This window comes from Amborella trichopoda, chromosome 8, assembly GCF_054954075.1.
Source record: "Amborella trichopoda isolate Santa Cruz 75 chromosome 8, AtrichopodaSantaCruz75HAP2 v2.0, whole genome shotgun sequence".
NCBI lineage: Eukaryota > Viridiplantae > Streptophyta > Magnoliopsida > Amborellales > Amborellaceae > Amborella > Amborella trichopoda.
Genome location: NC_142343.1, coordinates 42,912,999 through 42,928,852, shown reverse-complemented (window position 1 = coordinate 42,928,852; position 15,854 = coordinate 42,912,999). Strand labels below are relative to the sequence as shown.

Below are 15,854 nucleotides of genomic sequence, written 5' to 3'. Positions count from 1 at the left end.
GACTGCATATTGTAGAAATGCGGTCCGGCTCGCATGAAACAATTTTTCAAAAATGGGACCCAGTTTCTATGTGGCCAAGCGTAGAAATATTTTTTTTAGAGAGATATTTTAAGATTTAATTTTTAAAGAATATAAAAACTTAAATAAATTTAAAAAACTAGTAATAATAATTCTAATAGATGGAGCACTTATTTTATCCATCTTTAATATAGATGCTTTACGCTTTCTAGATTACGGTACCGCATCAAACAGTTTTCCAAAGTAAGAAGGGTAAAAGTTTATATAGAGCCGAGGCTCCAAACAATCAAACTAAAATCTACCTAAAAAATTTCAATAACAAAAGTTGTTTTGGTGTTCAAGTATCCTCAAATTGATCATCTCAACATCAAGATGCATGACCATGATCAAAAAATTAGATTTCAAGTTTTGAAAAAATAGTGTATTTTGTAGTTTTGGACCGTTGGTTTTCAAGATCTCCATCTATATTATTTTTTTGAAGCTTTTTAACTTTATAAATAAAAATAAAAATATATTTTAAAACTATGACAAAAATTTTCAGCATCGAAACCACATTTTTCGAAACTATTCGAAGGTAGGCTCTAATTTGATTGTTTAGAGCCTAGGCTCTATGCAAACAGCACCCGATAGAAGATACAGAAAGTTTCATCACGAATAGAAAGTATGAGAAATGTAGGGAGAGAAAACATGAAGGAGGAGGACGAGGAAGAAAATAGAGAGCCGTGTGTCTCGCCCATGCAAGACCACCAAGGAGTCCCCATTTCTTCCTCTTCTCTCTCTACCTCCCAATCAACCCATGCTTCCTCCATGTCCCTTTCTCTCTCTAGAGGAACACACAGGAGGGCTCACTCTGAGCTATCTCTACCTTTGCCCCATGACCTTCAAACTAGAGTACCCAACTCATCAGAATGCGATGATGAGGAAGAAGAGGAGGATTTCTTCTCTACTTATATGGATCTGGAGAAGCTCGGGCCCGTTCAAGGGGAGGCAAAATGCAGTGAAATTTCGGGTTTTCCTGCAAATGCAGGCTCTTTCAAACCGGAAATGGGGAGGAGGGGGCATAGACATAGCAATTCAGTAGATGGGTCGGCTCTATTTGGGGAGGTGGGTACAGAGGTGAAGAAGGCAATGCCTCCAGAAAAGCTTGCAGAGCTCGCTGCGTTAGATCCAAAGAGGGCTAAGAGGTAGACATTGTGTTTTTTTAAATATATTAATTTTCTATTTACTTTGTTGGGGTTGCTTTAACTTTTGTTGAGTTTTTCTCCGTTTTTCATTTTGGGTATATTATTGTTTCTTATTTTATTTTCTGAGCAAATTGTATTTTTGTTTTAGCTATTTCTTTGTTACGTCGAAATGTTTAAATATTTTAATTTTTTGGTGGGTAGATGTGATGGACCTTTGATGAAAAATGCAGCTTTTACTCCACTTTTTGATACTATGTGTTGATCGGAAGTTGGTGTAAATTTCTTGATTTTTGGTTTTATTTATGCTTTTTGTCTGTGAAATTCTCCATGAAACACTAATTCGGTATATCCATCGATCTGAAGCAGAGAGGAAATTCCCAAGTAGTTTTGTAAATTTAGTTATTATCATTAGAATCAAAGAAAAGCTCTTGAATTTATTTGTTGTGTTCATCATTCAAGATGCAGGGAAAGGCCTTTGCTTCATCGCATATCACTTCCTTGCCTTTTTTTTTGATAATTAAATCTAATGAATTCTTTTGTGTTTTTCCATGAGCATGCCGATTAGTCCGAGCAAAGCTAGATTTTCATGATTTCTAGTTTATAAACTTCTATTATAGATGGGGTTCAATGCTTTCCAAAACTCAATGATTATGGATATCTGCTCATGTGTATGTTGAATATTTTTTCTTGGAATGGGTTTTTACGTTTAAACTATGAGGAAATAATTTTGTCTCTTTTTGTTAGGCAAGTGTTGTAATAATCATTTCTATGAAGTTTCAGTGTTTCCGATTTTTCTCATGGAGGTCCTAAAAGTGGGGTGTTGTTCACAGGATACTGGCAAACAGACAGTCAGCTGCTAGATCAAAAGAAAGGAAGGCTCGGTACATTTCAGAGCTTGAACGCAAGGTTCAAACCCTTCAAACAGAGGCAACAACTCTCTCTGCTCAACTCACCTTGTTTCAGGTTAGTAAGTATGGTTTCAAAGAATCTGCTCTCTTGATTATGGAAAAACTGTTACCTTGTTTACACTCACTGGGTTTCTGTAGTGGAACCAATGTAAACCGCCATACAATCTCATTTTCTGTGATGTTTTACTTTATATGTTTTTGTTGTTACCTTGTTTACACTCATTTGGTTCCTCTATACTTGGTCCTTGTTTCTTAGACTGAATGAAATAAATTTGCATTATTACTAGAAGTGTCTTCATTGTTAGTTCTTCCAGTGGAAATTCTTTGGAAATATGGAATTGGCATTGTGAATATTAGCACATATTAAAAAACTAGTGTGGCATATGGCTGCACAAACCATGTGCCCATTTGGATGCCCATATAGCGGTGTACTCTCACATAGGTAGTTTTGACAGATTTTAGGGTCCTTCATGGTGATGTTGGTAATTGTTCCTCGAACTGATGGTGTCTTTTGAAGGCAGTTTACTTAGGTTACACATTGTTGTTTAGGTTGCTAATATGTATCGGACATCCAACCCAAAGGAGAATGCTATTAATTATTTAGTCTTTTTGTGCTCCTTTGACAGTTTTGCTCTGCAACTCTTTAGAAAATTTTGATCTCTTGAATCATTGCCGTATCTCATTTTTACAGACTAAGGTTAATGGATTGATCATGCAATAAATTCTGCTCTTTCAAGGGCTATGAGGCAATATTGTTTCCATGGTTTGTTCGCTATCATGCAGTGGCATTTGTTTAATAGTTAGCTGATGCCTTTAAGTGATCAACATTGTGCCATGAAAATTTCATGTAGTGATATTCATTTTTCATTGGAGTGCTCCTAAACTTCAGGTTTCTTTCTTTCTAGAGTATGAGAACATTGAAATTGACACCTTTGGTCAAAAGCCTGCTACCGGATGTAATGGAGTTTTGAAAAATAAACCAAAATTCTAGTTCTAGGGAATGAATGCTTTTGATGCATTGTGCATTTATTCTTAAACATTTTTAGATGTACTTTTAATATTTGTATATTTTCTGGGGCTGTGTTTGAAGGTTGTGACTGCTCATTGTGTTACTTGTAGGCTTCCAGAAATGTTTCTATATTAATTATTGAAAACTGTTAATTTGTTAATTTTTCAATACTTTTCTTCTGTAATTTGGTAGTTAAAAGATAGCTCTTGTGTATTGTTTGGACACATTTTTTATATAAATTGTTTAGTGCAAAGCAAAATTATATATACATACATACACACACACACACACACACATATATATATATATATATATATATATATATATATATATATATATATATGTGTGTGTGTGTGTGTGTGTGTAGATGTACATGCATATGTATATGTATATGCATATGTACACACACACACACACACACACACATCTATATATATATATATGTAGGGGGAATGATTTCATGTCACGTTGTCATTATAATATAATGAAATCACACTTCTAGAAAACCATGTTTGAGGCAATTTTATGACCATAAATTATATACTAGCACTCTATTCCCAATAATCGATCAAAAAAAATAAAATCAGTTTGCACCTTAGATATGGTCAAAATGAGGCCCCCTAAAAAATGATGCAGATCAAAATTTGGATGCAACAAATTTTAATTTTATTTTTAGAGTTTGGGTAGAATTCTTATTTTTATTTATTAGGGTTAATTATTAAAAATAGGATTCTTAGGTTAGTTTGATAAAGTCTATTTTTAGGGAAGTTTATATTTGGTTCATTATTTAAGAGTTCATTTTTAGAAAGTTTTGTTGCAAGATAGGAATTTATCTCAATATTTAGTCTTAATCTTTAGTAAGCTTTCTTTTAAAATTATAGGAGGTTAAGCTTATTTTGAAGCCTTATCTTTAGAAAAAATAGGACTAGATGATTTGGGTATGAATAAGTTTTTCCTTATCTTTTGGGATAAAGGGGAGCTTCATTTGATTTTTTTGGCTAATTGGTTAGGGGATATGTAAAGCACCTATTGAGATTAGCGTTTCCTTTTCTGTAGGAAGTTTTAGAAAGTTGGAAGTGTGTAAACGACAATGTTTTAAAAAACGGTCCACTTGACACCTAGGCGGTCTCGGCCAAAAATCCGCCCGCCTAGACCCAGGCGGCCCCTACAAGGGCGGATGTACCTGGGCGGACGCCCAAGCGGGCTGGGACGTCGCTCAGGCGAGCTGGACGGGGGCCCAGGCGGGCTCGGCGGGCGCCCAGGGACGTAAGGTGTTTCTCGCTTTTTTAAAACTACGAGGCGCCCGAGGTTTTGGGCGCCGGCCTAGGCGTTGGGCACCAGGCAGGCCGCCTAGCGTGTTTTGAAACCTTGATAAAAGAAAGGAAGCACGCATATTGTAATGGAGATTGAATTTTGATTAATAAAGAAAGTGTTTTCTTGGAGAGAGAGAGGCCCTATGTGGGTGTCGTTTCTTCTCTTGAGTTTGTGGTCCGTGCCAGAATACTCGTATCGGCATGTTTTTGTTCTTTCTTCTTGTGATTTCCTTCACGATTTTTCTTTCTCTCTCTAAGACAGTTAATTTGCCGGGTGATGTTTGCCTGTAATTTTATATTGCATCAAAAAATGAATCCAGACTTTTTATTTCATGAATTTTAAATTTTAGGCCTTTAGGAATTCAAAATCAATTTTTTGTTTTTTAACGTTGTTCATCTAATGGTAACAAAGGCATCTAAAAATTTTGAAAAACGAAAAAACATGCTAAGACCTAGATCTAAGCATCTCACCAAGTGGACAACCTATATTAAGTGGGTTAAAAAAAAATACTTTTTAGGTTGTGATTTCAAAGTTTGTTTTTTTGTGATTGTTCATGAAAATGAAAGGAGTAGATGTTAAACAACTGCGATCAAAAGAATGGCCCTAGCATGATTGTTGAAGATTGTTTCATTGTATTACTATAAAAGAATTGCATGAAATCACTCCCCATATATATATTAATATTATTTTTGAGTTTTACTTATTAATTTTTTAGTTCATGAATTACGAGCATACTTTAGTTTTTGATTGTTCATGAAAATGGAAGGAGTATATGTTTAACAACTAAGATCAAACGAATGGCCCTAGCATGATTATTGAAGATTGTTTCATTATATTACTATAAAGTTGTTGCATGAAATCACTCCCCCATATATATATTAATCTTATTTTTAAGTTTTACTTATTAATTTTTTAGTTCATGAATTACGAGCATTTTTTTTTTCTTCTGTTTTTTGTGATCATATAGGCTTGGCTTGGTTAGCTTGGTAAGCTTGGCATAGCAAGATAGGCTAGGTTGGTAAGCTTCTATTTGCTTTGCTTGCTAGCTCTAATAGAACCAAGCGTAGCGAATAACAGCAATAGCTTGGACAACGAAGCGGCTTGCCTTAAGTAGTTCCTTCTAACTAGTGGTTTCAGCTACCTTTCTGACTTTTGCTTCTTTATAGTGGCCTGTCATCCCGCCGCGCCTATGAATTGTTCATGCCATGAATTAAAAGCTCAACCCTCTGACATTGCAATCCAACATTTCTTTATCAATTCCACTTCAGTAAGGGGAGGAGCGGAGGAAGGGACATTGATCGCTTCACTAGTTCTTTAAGGGGGTTGGCTGGGGAGGCCTTGACTGAAGATGTCTCGACAGAAAGAAGCCGAGAAGACACTGGGATTTCGTGGCCCCTCTATTCAATATGGATTCAATCGAGGGATCGGAAGTGGGGAGAAACAACCGGTTCCTCTATCTACACCAGTTCTCTTTCAAGCATCGTAGGTTGAGTCTATGCAATGGAGGAGCTGCTTTAGACAACTTCCCATTCCTCCAGATCCGGCAATGAGCCATCAAGAAGAGTCTTCTTGCTTCTTCGGTCCAGTGACCCTCCAGGATAATTAGGATCATACCTTGAAATCTTGGGGGATAAGATGTAGACGCGGTGAGAAATAAGTCAAAGAATGAAAACTGAATAGAAGGTTTAGTTTGTCACTATTTCATCGGGAAAAAGCAATTCCAACATATTCCGTTGCAAAATTCGAATGAAATGAAGAGGGTGGCTGACTGCTGAGCCCACTTGGCCTCCAGGGCAGGCCCAGTGTAGCTTATGGCTAGAGCAATGGGAGGGGACCCCAGCCATGGGCTGCTGGGGTCATAGGAAATAAGTAAGCATTGTGGCAAGGAAGCGTGTGTTCATACAGTAGGATCATGCATGGTTCGCAAACTTAGGCGGGCGGTAAAGGAAGGGGATAGGATGGGTGCATTGTAGAACATCAAATCCAGGAGATATACTTTTTTGTTCCTAAGGCTCCATGTTAAGAAACTTCCCTCAAGGCGTTCACATTGATAATGAATCAAATGATGAGAAAGTAAAGTCACCCCTTCCTTGTTCATACACGCTAATTAAGCCAGTTTCATATAGCCCGTGATATAAAAAGGTATCATAGGTAGTAGACTTAGACACAACTATAGTGACCCGAATGACTGGCTTTAGGTATATAGGGTAGTCGCCTTAGCTAGCTATAGTAGTGGATTGCCCCCGTCCAAGCCCATAGTCGGGTTCGTCGGTAGCCTTAGTCTGATAGCGGTAGTCCTTTCACGTTCGCCCTACCAAGACAACGGACACTCTCCACAGATCCTCCTTGCGTTGGGCATACCTATTACGTGCATCTTTATCGCGGTGGGAACAAAACAGCAGGGAAAGACCCAGCTGACCTGCCCAGGGCTCGAGGGCGAGCCATACGAGAGTGAGTCGAAAGGCTTAGGGTTTTTTTGTTGTCCCTCTCGACTGGTGATCCCCCCCATCTAGGACTTGAAGAAGTGTTATATGAGGACTTCAAGATCAGATATAGAATGTTTCTTTCCCTCGTGTGCCACTTATTTCTCCGAAACAAGAGATCAAAGTGGTTTTCCTCCATTTTCCAAATAAGTCGACGACGTTACAGTATTGGGATACTTCGAATAAACTAGAGTACATATAGGATACACCGGTGCTACAACCATTTCTCGAGATATCTTCAAAACTCTTGGGGTCGTTGCTCCGGATTTTGTTCCCCCTTTGTTGGTGTGCAACCAGTTGGTTTCGTAGTTTGAGAATTCTGTTGATCCCAAGTACGTCATCTCCATCATTGCATAGGGGAACATCATCTCCATCATTGCATAGGGGAATATAAAAAGTGAAGAGGATAAGGCATGACCAGAAGAATTGTGTGGAATAAGTGAATTTATCCAATTGAAGAATAATTTCTTTAGTATGAAATTTTGTGAGATTTTTGTGAAAGGTTTCATTCACGCCTAATCCATGTTGAGTAGACCATGTCCTTGTGAGAATTCTTAATTCATGAGTTGTAGGGAGGGACTTATGTCACCAAAAACAAACTAAAGCAAGTGTTGTTCTCAAACCTCTCTTTCTATTCTTCGCTCTCTCTCCTTTATATGCCCTATATTTGATTTATTTTATCTAATCTATTTATTTATTCAAGCCACAGTCACAGGAAGAGCTTATATCGGAATCTATCTAATTTGGTTTGGTGGGAAGTGGGACATAGAAAATTAGACTATACGAATAGTCCATAACGGATAGTCCACAGAGTGAATTTGAATTTCACTAAGGTTAGAGCCAGATTCCTCTTGGCACGATTCAATTGCTTATCTAGTGTGTCCAAGGCGCAAGCTCCGCTATTGGAAATCCGACGGTCTTTCAAGGCAAGAGACTTCCAAGAATTGGGAAGTCCAGCAGGAGGATGCTCTTGAGAGAGAGGTGGAACCTCTTGTTGAAGAAGAGCGTGCAGTAGTTCTTGAAAGAGTCACCCCTTCATGATACTGTACAGGACAGTGATTAAGAGGATGTTGAAGAATAAATACAAACGGAAGCGGTAGCTTCCTTTCTTAGCCAGAAAAAAGGCCTCCTTCGTTTCTTAGCCAGGCCGGCCGCGGAAGCGAGAAGGGTGAGCTTCACTAGCTTCTACCAAGGAAGCGGGAAGCGAAGCTTACCAAAGCTTCTAGAATGCGAGCAAGGCACACTTACTCTCCTAGTAGCGTTTGTTGGCGGTTAAGGAAGGAGGCAAAAGACTCTACTCTAGTACATAGGCATTCGGGATACTAGACTCTACTAGACTATAATAAAGAGGCATTTGAGAAAGCGACTAGTCGCTTCTGGGATTGCTTCTTGAACTTGAATGAATCGTGACATGTCTTATTTAATAAAAACGGAAAAATAATCATTTTATGCAACTTGCTAAAAAAAAAGTAATTATCATGTTATGAAACCATTATATAGTGAACAAGCAGACTATGTAATATATAGATACTTAAAGAGTAAATGATATTACAGTTGCAGATTATACATTTGTGCAAATTTTAAAATTTACACATCCAGAGCTGTACTGGAATTATGCTAAAATGTGCCCAATTTGGAGGGATACCTGATAAATTCAACCTCTCCTTTCATTAGAAAGTTGTAGAGCCACCTGATTTGTGTAAAGAACAATTGTTTCATGCGGGCTAGACCGCATTTCTACAATATGCGGTCCAGAGGTATAAAACATCCATCTTAAAGATGGATGCAAATTGGTGGTTCATCTAAAAACAATTTTAACTATGGTCCAAATGTTTTCTTAATATAATTATTATTTCTAGCTTTTATTTCTAGTTTTTAAAATTTATTTATTTTTCATATTCATGATCTCCATGTTTATTTCTAAGCCCGCATTCTCTAAAAATTAGGATCAAATTTATATTTAAAAAATATATTTATTGCCAAGGCCGAATTTCCATGTGCGGGCTTGGCCGCATGCTAACCGCGTCCTTTGTGTAAATTCCATAAAAAAACAGTGTAGTTCTTATAGATTTTATGTTGATGTCACCATGATATATGTCCAAAGTGGAAATAAATTATGATTAATGATCAAATTTTTCCCGCAGCAACAAAACCTAAAATCTTCTTAAGTTGATCAATTTTCAACGCTGAACCAGTCCTCTAGAAATTAATATCTTTTTAGTTAAAAGGGTGAGCTCTTTTTATATTTCCACAAGGTGAAATTTATCCTTGATTTCAAACTTTTGATTTTTGGACTTTCTTATTTTTGAGCTAAGAAGCATCCCCAGAACTCATCTAAATTTGGGTACTCCTCAATGATCTCGTTCCTTACAGAATGACACAACAAATTTTCTTGAAACCAATTGTTTTGCTTTCTATGGGAAGGATCTCAAAATATTTAACCCTTGTGCACTGATTAGAAAACTAAAGGAGCAAAAGGGCATAATCTTGAGATCTCGACAAGACTAGGTTTGAGATATTCTTATATTTAAATGGAGCATTTTTTTAGAACTAATGTTTAAGTAGAGCATGGGCTACGGCCAATTCCCTTGGAGCAAATTAAGAATGACTAAACAACCATAGAGTCTAATATGGTGGGGGAAGGTCCCCAGGATGTGCATGGTGGGTCAATAGACATTACTATATGAGTTGCCATAAAATGTGATCCTCATTGTCTATTATAGATATCAGGGAGGAGGGAGTCAACCTCTCTCTTTGGCCAGTGATTTCTTTCCCCACAGATTTCTTAGCTAGATCAAGAGTGGAAAATTAGTGGTTGTAGTTCAAGGTCCCCTCTTTTGTAGTAGTTTATGTTGTCCACTTTGAGATGTCAATCTTTTTATTTCTTAATTATCATGTGTATTGTCCATTTTCAAAACCAGATGAGTACAATTTATATAGCAATAATACTTGTTAGAGGTCATAAAGGGGATGGATATGCGACTTGGTGGAGGAGGGAGTTTGCAAGTGGGAAGATAGCTTGTAGTAGGCAATCATTAAGAAAATACTATATTATGACGTGCATTGTCCCTGGAGGTACCACCTTTATTATTCTGGAGTAACAAGAGATTCGTGGGCTTGGAAAGGCATGAATGGCACACTCTTGATCGTTGAAGAACATAGTCATCGAGAAGTAGGAAATGATGTGGTAGAACAAATCACTTGGATGCCTTCCAAACTGGAGACTTCTCCATCAAGAGTGTCCATGATGTATTTAGATAACATGAAAGTAGAAATATATGGAAAGCCAATTTGCCCTACTGCTCATGGTTTTCTTTTTTTTTTGTGGCTAATTTACTGCTCGTGGTTCTCTTGGTTGGCATACCAAAACAAGCTACTCATTGATGATAGAATCCAAAGATAGGAACTCCAGTTGGATAACATTTGCTGCATGTGCAAAACTGAAAGGAAGAGGCATGACCATCTGTTTATCACTTGCAAGTTTGTCCACCACATTCCCCAAATAGTTTTGTGGAGGTTGATCTCTCATACACTGGCAGACCTATACTAAACCTCATAGCAAACTGGTTCAAAAAGAAGTTTACAAACAGGTTCATTGATAAATTTGGAAGGTCTACCATAATCTGGGAAATTCGGCAAGAAGGAAGTCAAGAGAACCAAAACAAATCCATTCAAGTGGTAATGAAAGAGATGACTTGGAATTTTGAAATTGTGTCATAGATACTTGCATATCACTTCCAAAGAATGATAATGAGAACCTTGCCTACAAGAGATGGATGGTGCACCCCTCACGCTGAGAGCTTCAAGTGCGTAATATTTTGAGCATTGTAGTGAGGATACTTGTATATAGCAGGCCCTTGAGAGCTCTGTACATTTCCTTCCATGTCTATACACTTCGTACCTATTTTACACATTAATTCAATGGATGAGGTACCTGCTCAAGCACCTCATATTTACCAGGATAGAGACCAGGATGGGTTCCGGAATCTAATTGGGTGCAAGGAATCATTAAAGAAGGATCCATAGGTTCGGAATGACCGTTGGTACACCCCAAAATTTAAGGATCAAGATCCTCGTATGTTGGGGAGCTCGATCCCAACTTCTAGAGATTGAATGATAAGTTCTACACGTCCGAGCTATATCTGGTTAATTATGTAGCTCTTTACATTTCCTTCCTTGTATGTACACTTTGTACTTATTATACGCATTAATACAATGGATGGAGTACTGGCTCAAGCCCTCATATTTACCGGGATAGGGACCAGGATGGGTTTCGGAATCTAATTGGGTGCAAGGAATCGTTAAAGAAGGATCCATAGGTTCGGAATCGCCCTTCATACACCCCAAAATTTAGGGATCAAGATCCTCATATGTTGGGGCACTTGATCCCAACATGTAGGGATTGAATGATAAGTTCTACACATCCGAGGTACATCTGATTAAGTATCGAGGCCCCACTTAACTACGATACTTTAGGTCAGGAGCACAGTCCATATAATATCATAAAGAATTAATGAATTATATTTAAAATTCAAAATTTTATTAAAAGATATAAGAAATCCAATCATTCAATAATAATTTGATGTTTTTGTACTCTATGGAGTGTAGTTTATATTTTAGTTAAGCAATAAATTTTTTTAGAGAAATCAAAACTTTATAAAAAATTAAGAATATTGAATCGTTATATAATAGTTTAAGTTTTGCATTCTTTGAGTGTAGTTTATGACTTCATATATATGCCAAAACAATCATGGCCAACCTTCTTCATTTGATAAAGGGTATTAAGATGAGTATTAAGTTGAAGCTCAACCTAATTCGTGACGTGTTAAAGATCCCAAAAGGGACAATGTAGTCAACTACCAACACAAATTATGTCTGTGAACCAATATGCAAAATAGTTACTACTTAGCATTAATTTGAAGCTCAGGGTTCGAACTTGTGACCTTCTAAAGAGGACAAGAGCGATGGTAGAGTATCCCACTGAGGGAATCAAGATCCCATGCCGGTGGAACCTTGGTATAGTTTACCTATGAACCCCTATATATAATTAAAGGAATCTGGATCTCGTATAAGTTAGGATCTGGATCCCAAATAGGAAGGATGAAGATCCCAAAGTTAATGTCGGGAGCAGGGTCCTCCAGTGGGATCCACCCCTTAGGTTGGGAGATCCCAATAACTAGGCCCAGCTAACTTAACAGAAAAGAGAACGGGTTATTCGAAGATGAGGGTTGAGTAGTGGGAAGTGGTGAACTCATTAGTCAGGCAGTTGGTTGTTGGTGCGAACAGAGGGTGGCAGAAGGACTGTAGGATGGGATTGGTGGATGTAGGATAGGAATGTAGTGTGTTGATTGGAGTTAGTGTTTGGTAGTAGGACTCATAGTGGCACAAGTGTGCCAGTTCCAGGGCTGTATTGGTGTGGTGTATGCATCAGAAGCTGCAACAACGATCATATATTGTGGTATCAATTCATCAATTGTGGTCAAGAAGAGCCAAAAGAAGCACGACCCAAGGCTCATTGGTATGACAAAGCGGTTGATTTATTTCTCAGTTAAGAATGCAAAGAATCACCTTATGACAAGAGGCAGATCTTGCAACTTAATCTTTTTCTCATTATGATCTACTATATAGTAAATAGAAAAAGGGCCAGAGTTGCAAAATCGAATCTTGCTTCCTAGTGTTCGAAATTTGGCCACCCAGCCGCCTAGGCAACCAGTTGCCTAAAACGCCTAGGCGGGGCACCAAGGTAGCTTGCGTCTAGGTGCCTGCGTAGGTGGGCAAGGCGTCGCCTAGGTGTTACAGTCAAGGCGGCCGCCTAGGTGCTGCCTTGACGCAGGTTGCCGAGGGCAAAACAACGGTACAGTCAAACTAATAATTTCCCCCCTTAAAAAGGGGGGCAAAGGGTTTTGGGGGACATTCCAAACCGCCAAAACCAAATCCGTGCCATCTAGAGAGAGAACTCTCCAAAACCTGTATTTTGTGATTTATCGAAAGATCGATAAATTTTTTATTTTTTCGATTTCTTTCAAAATCAAAGGCAATGCTTCGTGGTAATTTTCGGCGCTTCTAGTGGTCAGTAGTGAGGACTTTTGGTGATCGAATAGACAAGGTTTGGGCCGACTTCGTTTTCATTTTGATATTTTTAGAGCATTATGCCATTATGATATTTGAATAAGGGTTTTGAGTTTTTTTGCTATAACGTATTATGTTTTGAATTATTTGATTTTTTTGTTTTTAACCTTGTTTTTTCCTTTTATGATATATTTACATGTTTTGTAGTTGAAAAATTGATTTTTTTGTGTGATTAATTGATTATTAACTCGTTTGGACAGTGAAATTGTTCTTATATCGATTTCTTTTATGAATAATTAGTTATTATTTTGTACAATGTGTGATGTTTTGTTATCCTATTAGTTTTGTTTTACTTTTTTTATATGTTTACATATTTGTAGATGGAACATTTACCGATTTGGACTTATATTTTGTGAATAGTCATAAACTTTGGATGAAATTGATATTTGATATCCAAAACCAAATCTTATGGATATTAATTAATAAAAAATAATTATATTATAACTTTTTTCTTAATTAATAGTCCCTACCCGTCGGCGGGTGCTTGGTCGCCTAGGCTGCCAGGCCCCCAAAATGCCTAGGCGGGTGCCTACGCCTTTTTGAACACTGCTGCTTCCATCTTGTGGCCTCCCCAAACAAACTTATTCCATGAGCCAAAGAAAACCCCCCATTAATATGAGATTTCCTTGTGGCTTTAAAACTTGTGGATGACTCCATGGAATCCATGGATGCTTGTCAAAATACTTTGTGGAAATATGGATTTAATAGGAACCCAAGGATGCCCTGCAGTATATTTCATGGAACCAATGGATGGCCATGATAAAATATGTCACTACTCTATCAGAGATCCAATAACAACCTTCGTTAAATGGCTAATTGCACTTGCCAACCTAGCAAAAGTTGGAACGTTGGATGTTAAGACCGGACCGGACTGGCTGGTTTGAATCGGAATTGGTGAACAAGTGGGAATGCCAGTTGGTTCGAACTCCCCGAACCGGATTGCCCACCAATCCATCGCTGAACAAGCGACTGGCTGATCACTGGTTCAGACCCAAACCTGCTGGTCCCAAAAATGAACACTAAAACATGAAATTGCATTTTTTTTGCATTTTTAAGTATTTTTGGTGGGGTTATTTTCATCCTTTTGAATTTGACAAGGGTCACTTTGGTAGAAATCACCATTTGGAGATAAAAATTACCAAATATAAAAACAGGCTTCTTGTCCTTTCGATATATTTATTTCTCTATAATCATATATTGCTGATTTGGAGTATTTACCAGGAATAGTTGACAAATTGCGAGGTGGCAAAATTTTAAGAAACTCCTGAATTACTTTGTTGTTTGACTTATTAAATAATGTCTAGCGTCCTCAGTTCTCTATTAGTGCAGTAAGATGCCTCATTGCTTACTGGTTTCGGCTTTGGTAGAGGGACACAAATGGGCTGAGTACCGAGAACACCATGCTTAAGCAACAATTGCAAGAGATGGAACGTCAAGCACAAGTACGTGATGGTAAGAGTTACTTTAATCTTGAAGTACTCCAGTAATAATATGTAATCTTTGGAACTCCTCTTTTTGTACACTTTTTGCCTTTTCTTTGATATTAGCAACTGAATTAAAGATATGTTATTATTATAAGTTTGAAAATTACTAGTAGGGTAGTATACCATACACCAATGTTGTATGGTGTACGGTACTCATGAGGAGCATCCGCATATCTGCTCCTTATGATGGATGGTGGTTATTAGCTTTAATTAGCCCCCCCAGTATATTTCCCAAGGTACAACTAATCTTCAATCTCTACCGCGTGCCAACAAGCAATGGGTGGTGGATGTGCTGTGGAGTGTGATGTGTCATAAAGGTATACTGTCCATTGGTAATTGGGAAGTTTGAAAACTACATTATGGAAGCCTGCAATGGGCATTGACAATCTTATACAGTAGACAGTCCAAGATTCCAGAATCGTTATTTTAGCAGAGATTTATGAATTTCGACAACAAAGAGGAGTGCACCATTTGAATCATCACGACAATGGGCCCCAATACACTTGGACTGCTGGGATCAAACCCATAATTGGTTTGCACCAATATTTCCCTTTACCACTATGGCATTGGAGTGGTAAAGTCAAGGAAAAACATTTGGGGTTTCTCACAGTCCCATTCCAACACGAGACTAAAACGGAAAAGAAAACATAAATGTTGCTTTTCTAGAGAAAGAGAGATTTGATATTCCTTGGAAAGTAGAACTTCTCTGTTAAGTTTTGAGTTTGAGAGATGATTTTGTGGCCTTGTGACTGAACAGTGGCTTCTGCTTATGACATGGCCTTGAATTTTCTTTTCTGCAAATGTATCGGTGGTGGGTGCAGCTCTGAACGAGGCTCTGAGGCAAGAAGTTCAGCGCCTCAAAATTGCTACTGGAGAGATAACACCCAATGGGAGAGAAAACTTCAACTTGGGCATGCAGCAAATGCCCACAAACCACCCACCCTTCTTTCCAAATTCTCACCCATCGTCAATCCACCCTGTGCAGTTTCAGCAGTTCCAGCCCTCTCAGCAGCCTTCTCTCAGTAACCACCACCAGTTACGAGCTCTCTCTCTCTCTGATATATTGCAACAGGACTCCCTTGGCCTAATGCAAGGGCTCGATATCAGTAGAAGCTCACCTCTGGTGAAATCCGAGGGCTCTTCTGTCTCAGCTAGTGAAAGTAGCAGCACATTCTGAGCTCCTTAGGTGTGACTCCGCTAACCATAATTTATCTTCTCGAGTAATTCATTGATGGGTGTCTTATGGCACTTCGTTTACCTCCCCTTTTTCCTGAGATTGTTTGTTTCACATTTTTTATTTATTTTGATGATATTATTCATTTGCA

At 38.1% G+C, this 15,854-nt stretch overlaps 2 protein-coding genes across 6 annotated transcripts; one reads left to right on the top strand and one right to left on the bottom strand.

The window, feature by feature from the left end:
• Nucleotides 1-644: 644 nt before the first annotated feature.
• LOC18432297 (transcription factor RF2b) lies at nucleotides 645-15,854 on the top strand. Of its 5 annotated transcripts, none has more exons than XR_016039690.1 (4): nucleotides 645-1,202; nucleotides 2,033-2,165; nucleotides 14,375-14,497; nucleotides 15,351-15,854. XR_016039690.1 is itself a non-coding variant. In XM_088845606.1 (4 exons), exons 1-4 carry the CDS (start codon nucleotides 682-684, stop codon nucleotides 15,354-15,356), a joined length of 735 nt encoding a protein of 244 aa, XP_088701732.1. In that variant the 5' UTR covers nucleotides 645-681; the 3' UTR covers nucleotides 15,357-15,854. The 5 variants fall into 5 exon arrangements, 4 of the variants coding, with proteins under 4 accessions (XP_088701732.1, XP_006842469.3, XP_088701731.1 ...); XM_088845606.1 differs by having other exon boundaries at nucleotides 14,413-14,487; XM_006842406.4 differs by having other exon boundaries at nucleotides 14,413-14,497.
• LOC110007090 (Plant mitochondrial ATPase, F0 complex, subunit 8 protein) lies at nucleotides 6,810-10,940 on the bottom strand. Its single transcript, XM_088873735.1, is given in 4 exon segments — nucleotides 6,810-7,000; nucleotides 7,003-7,431; nucleotides 7,905-7,959; nucleotides 10,851-10,940. Coding segments are annotated over 4 exon segments (765 nt in total).

What these genes read in the sequence shown, in the direction of transcription:
- LOC18432297 (XM_006842406.4), top strand. Translation starts at nt 682, where the DNA reads ATGAGAAATGTAGGGAGAGAAAACATGAAGGAGGAGGACGAGGAAGAA. An exon ending in GATCCAAAGAGGGCTAAGAG is followed by an intron (nt 1,203 to 2,032) that starts GTAGACATTGTG and finishes TGTTGTTCACAG; the next exon opens with GATACTGGCAAACAGACAGT. An exon ending in TCAAGCACAAGTACGTGATG is followed by an intron (nt 14,498 to 15,350) that starts GTAAGAGTTACT and finishes TGGTGGGTGCAG; the next exon opens with CTCTGAACGAGGCTCTGAGG.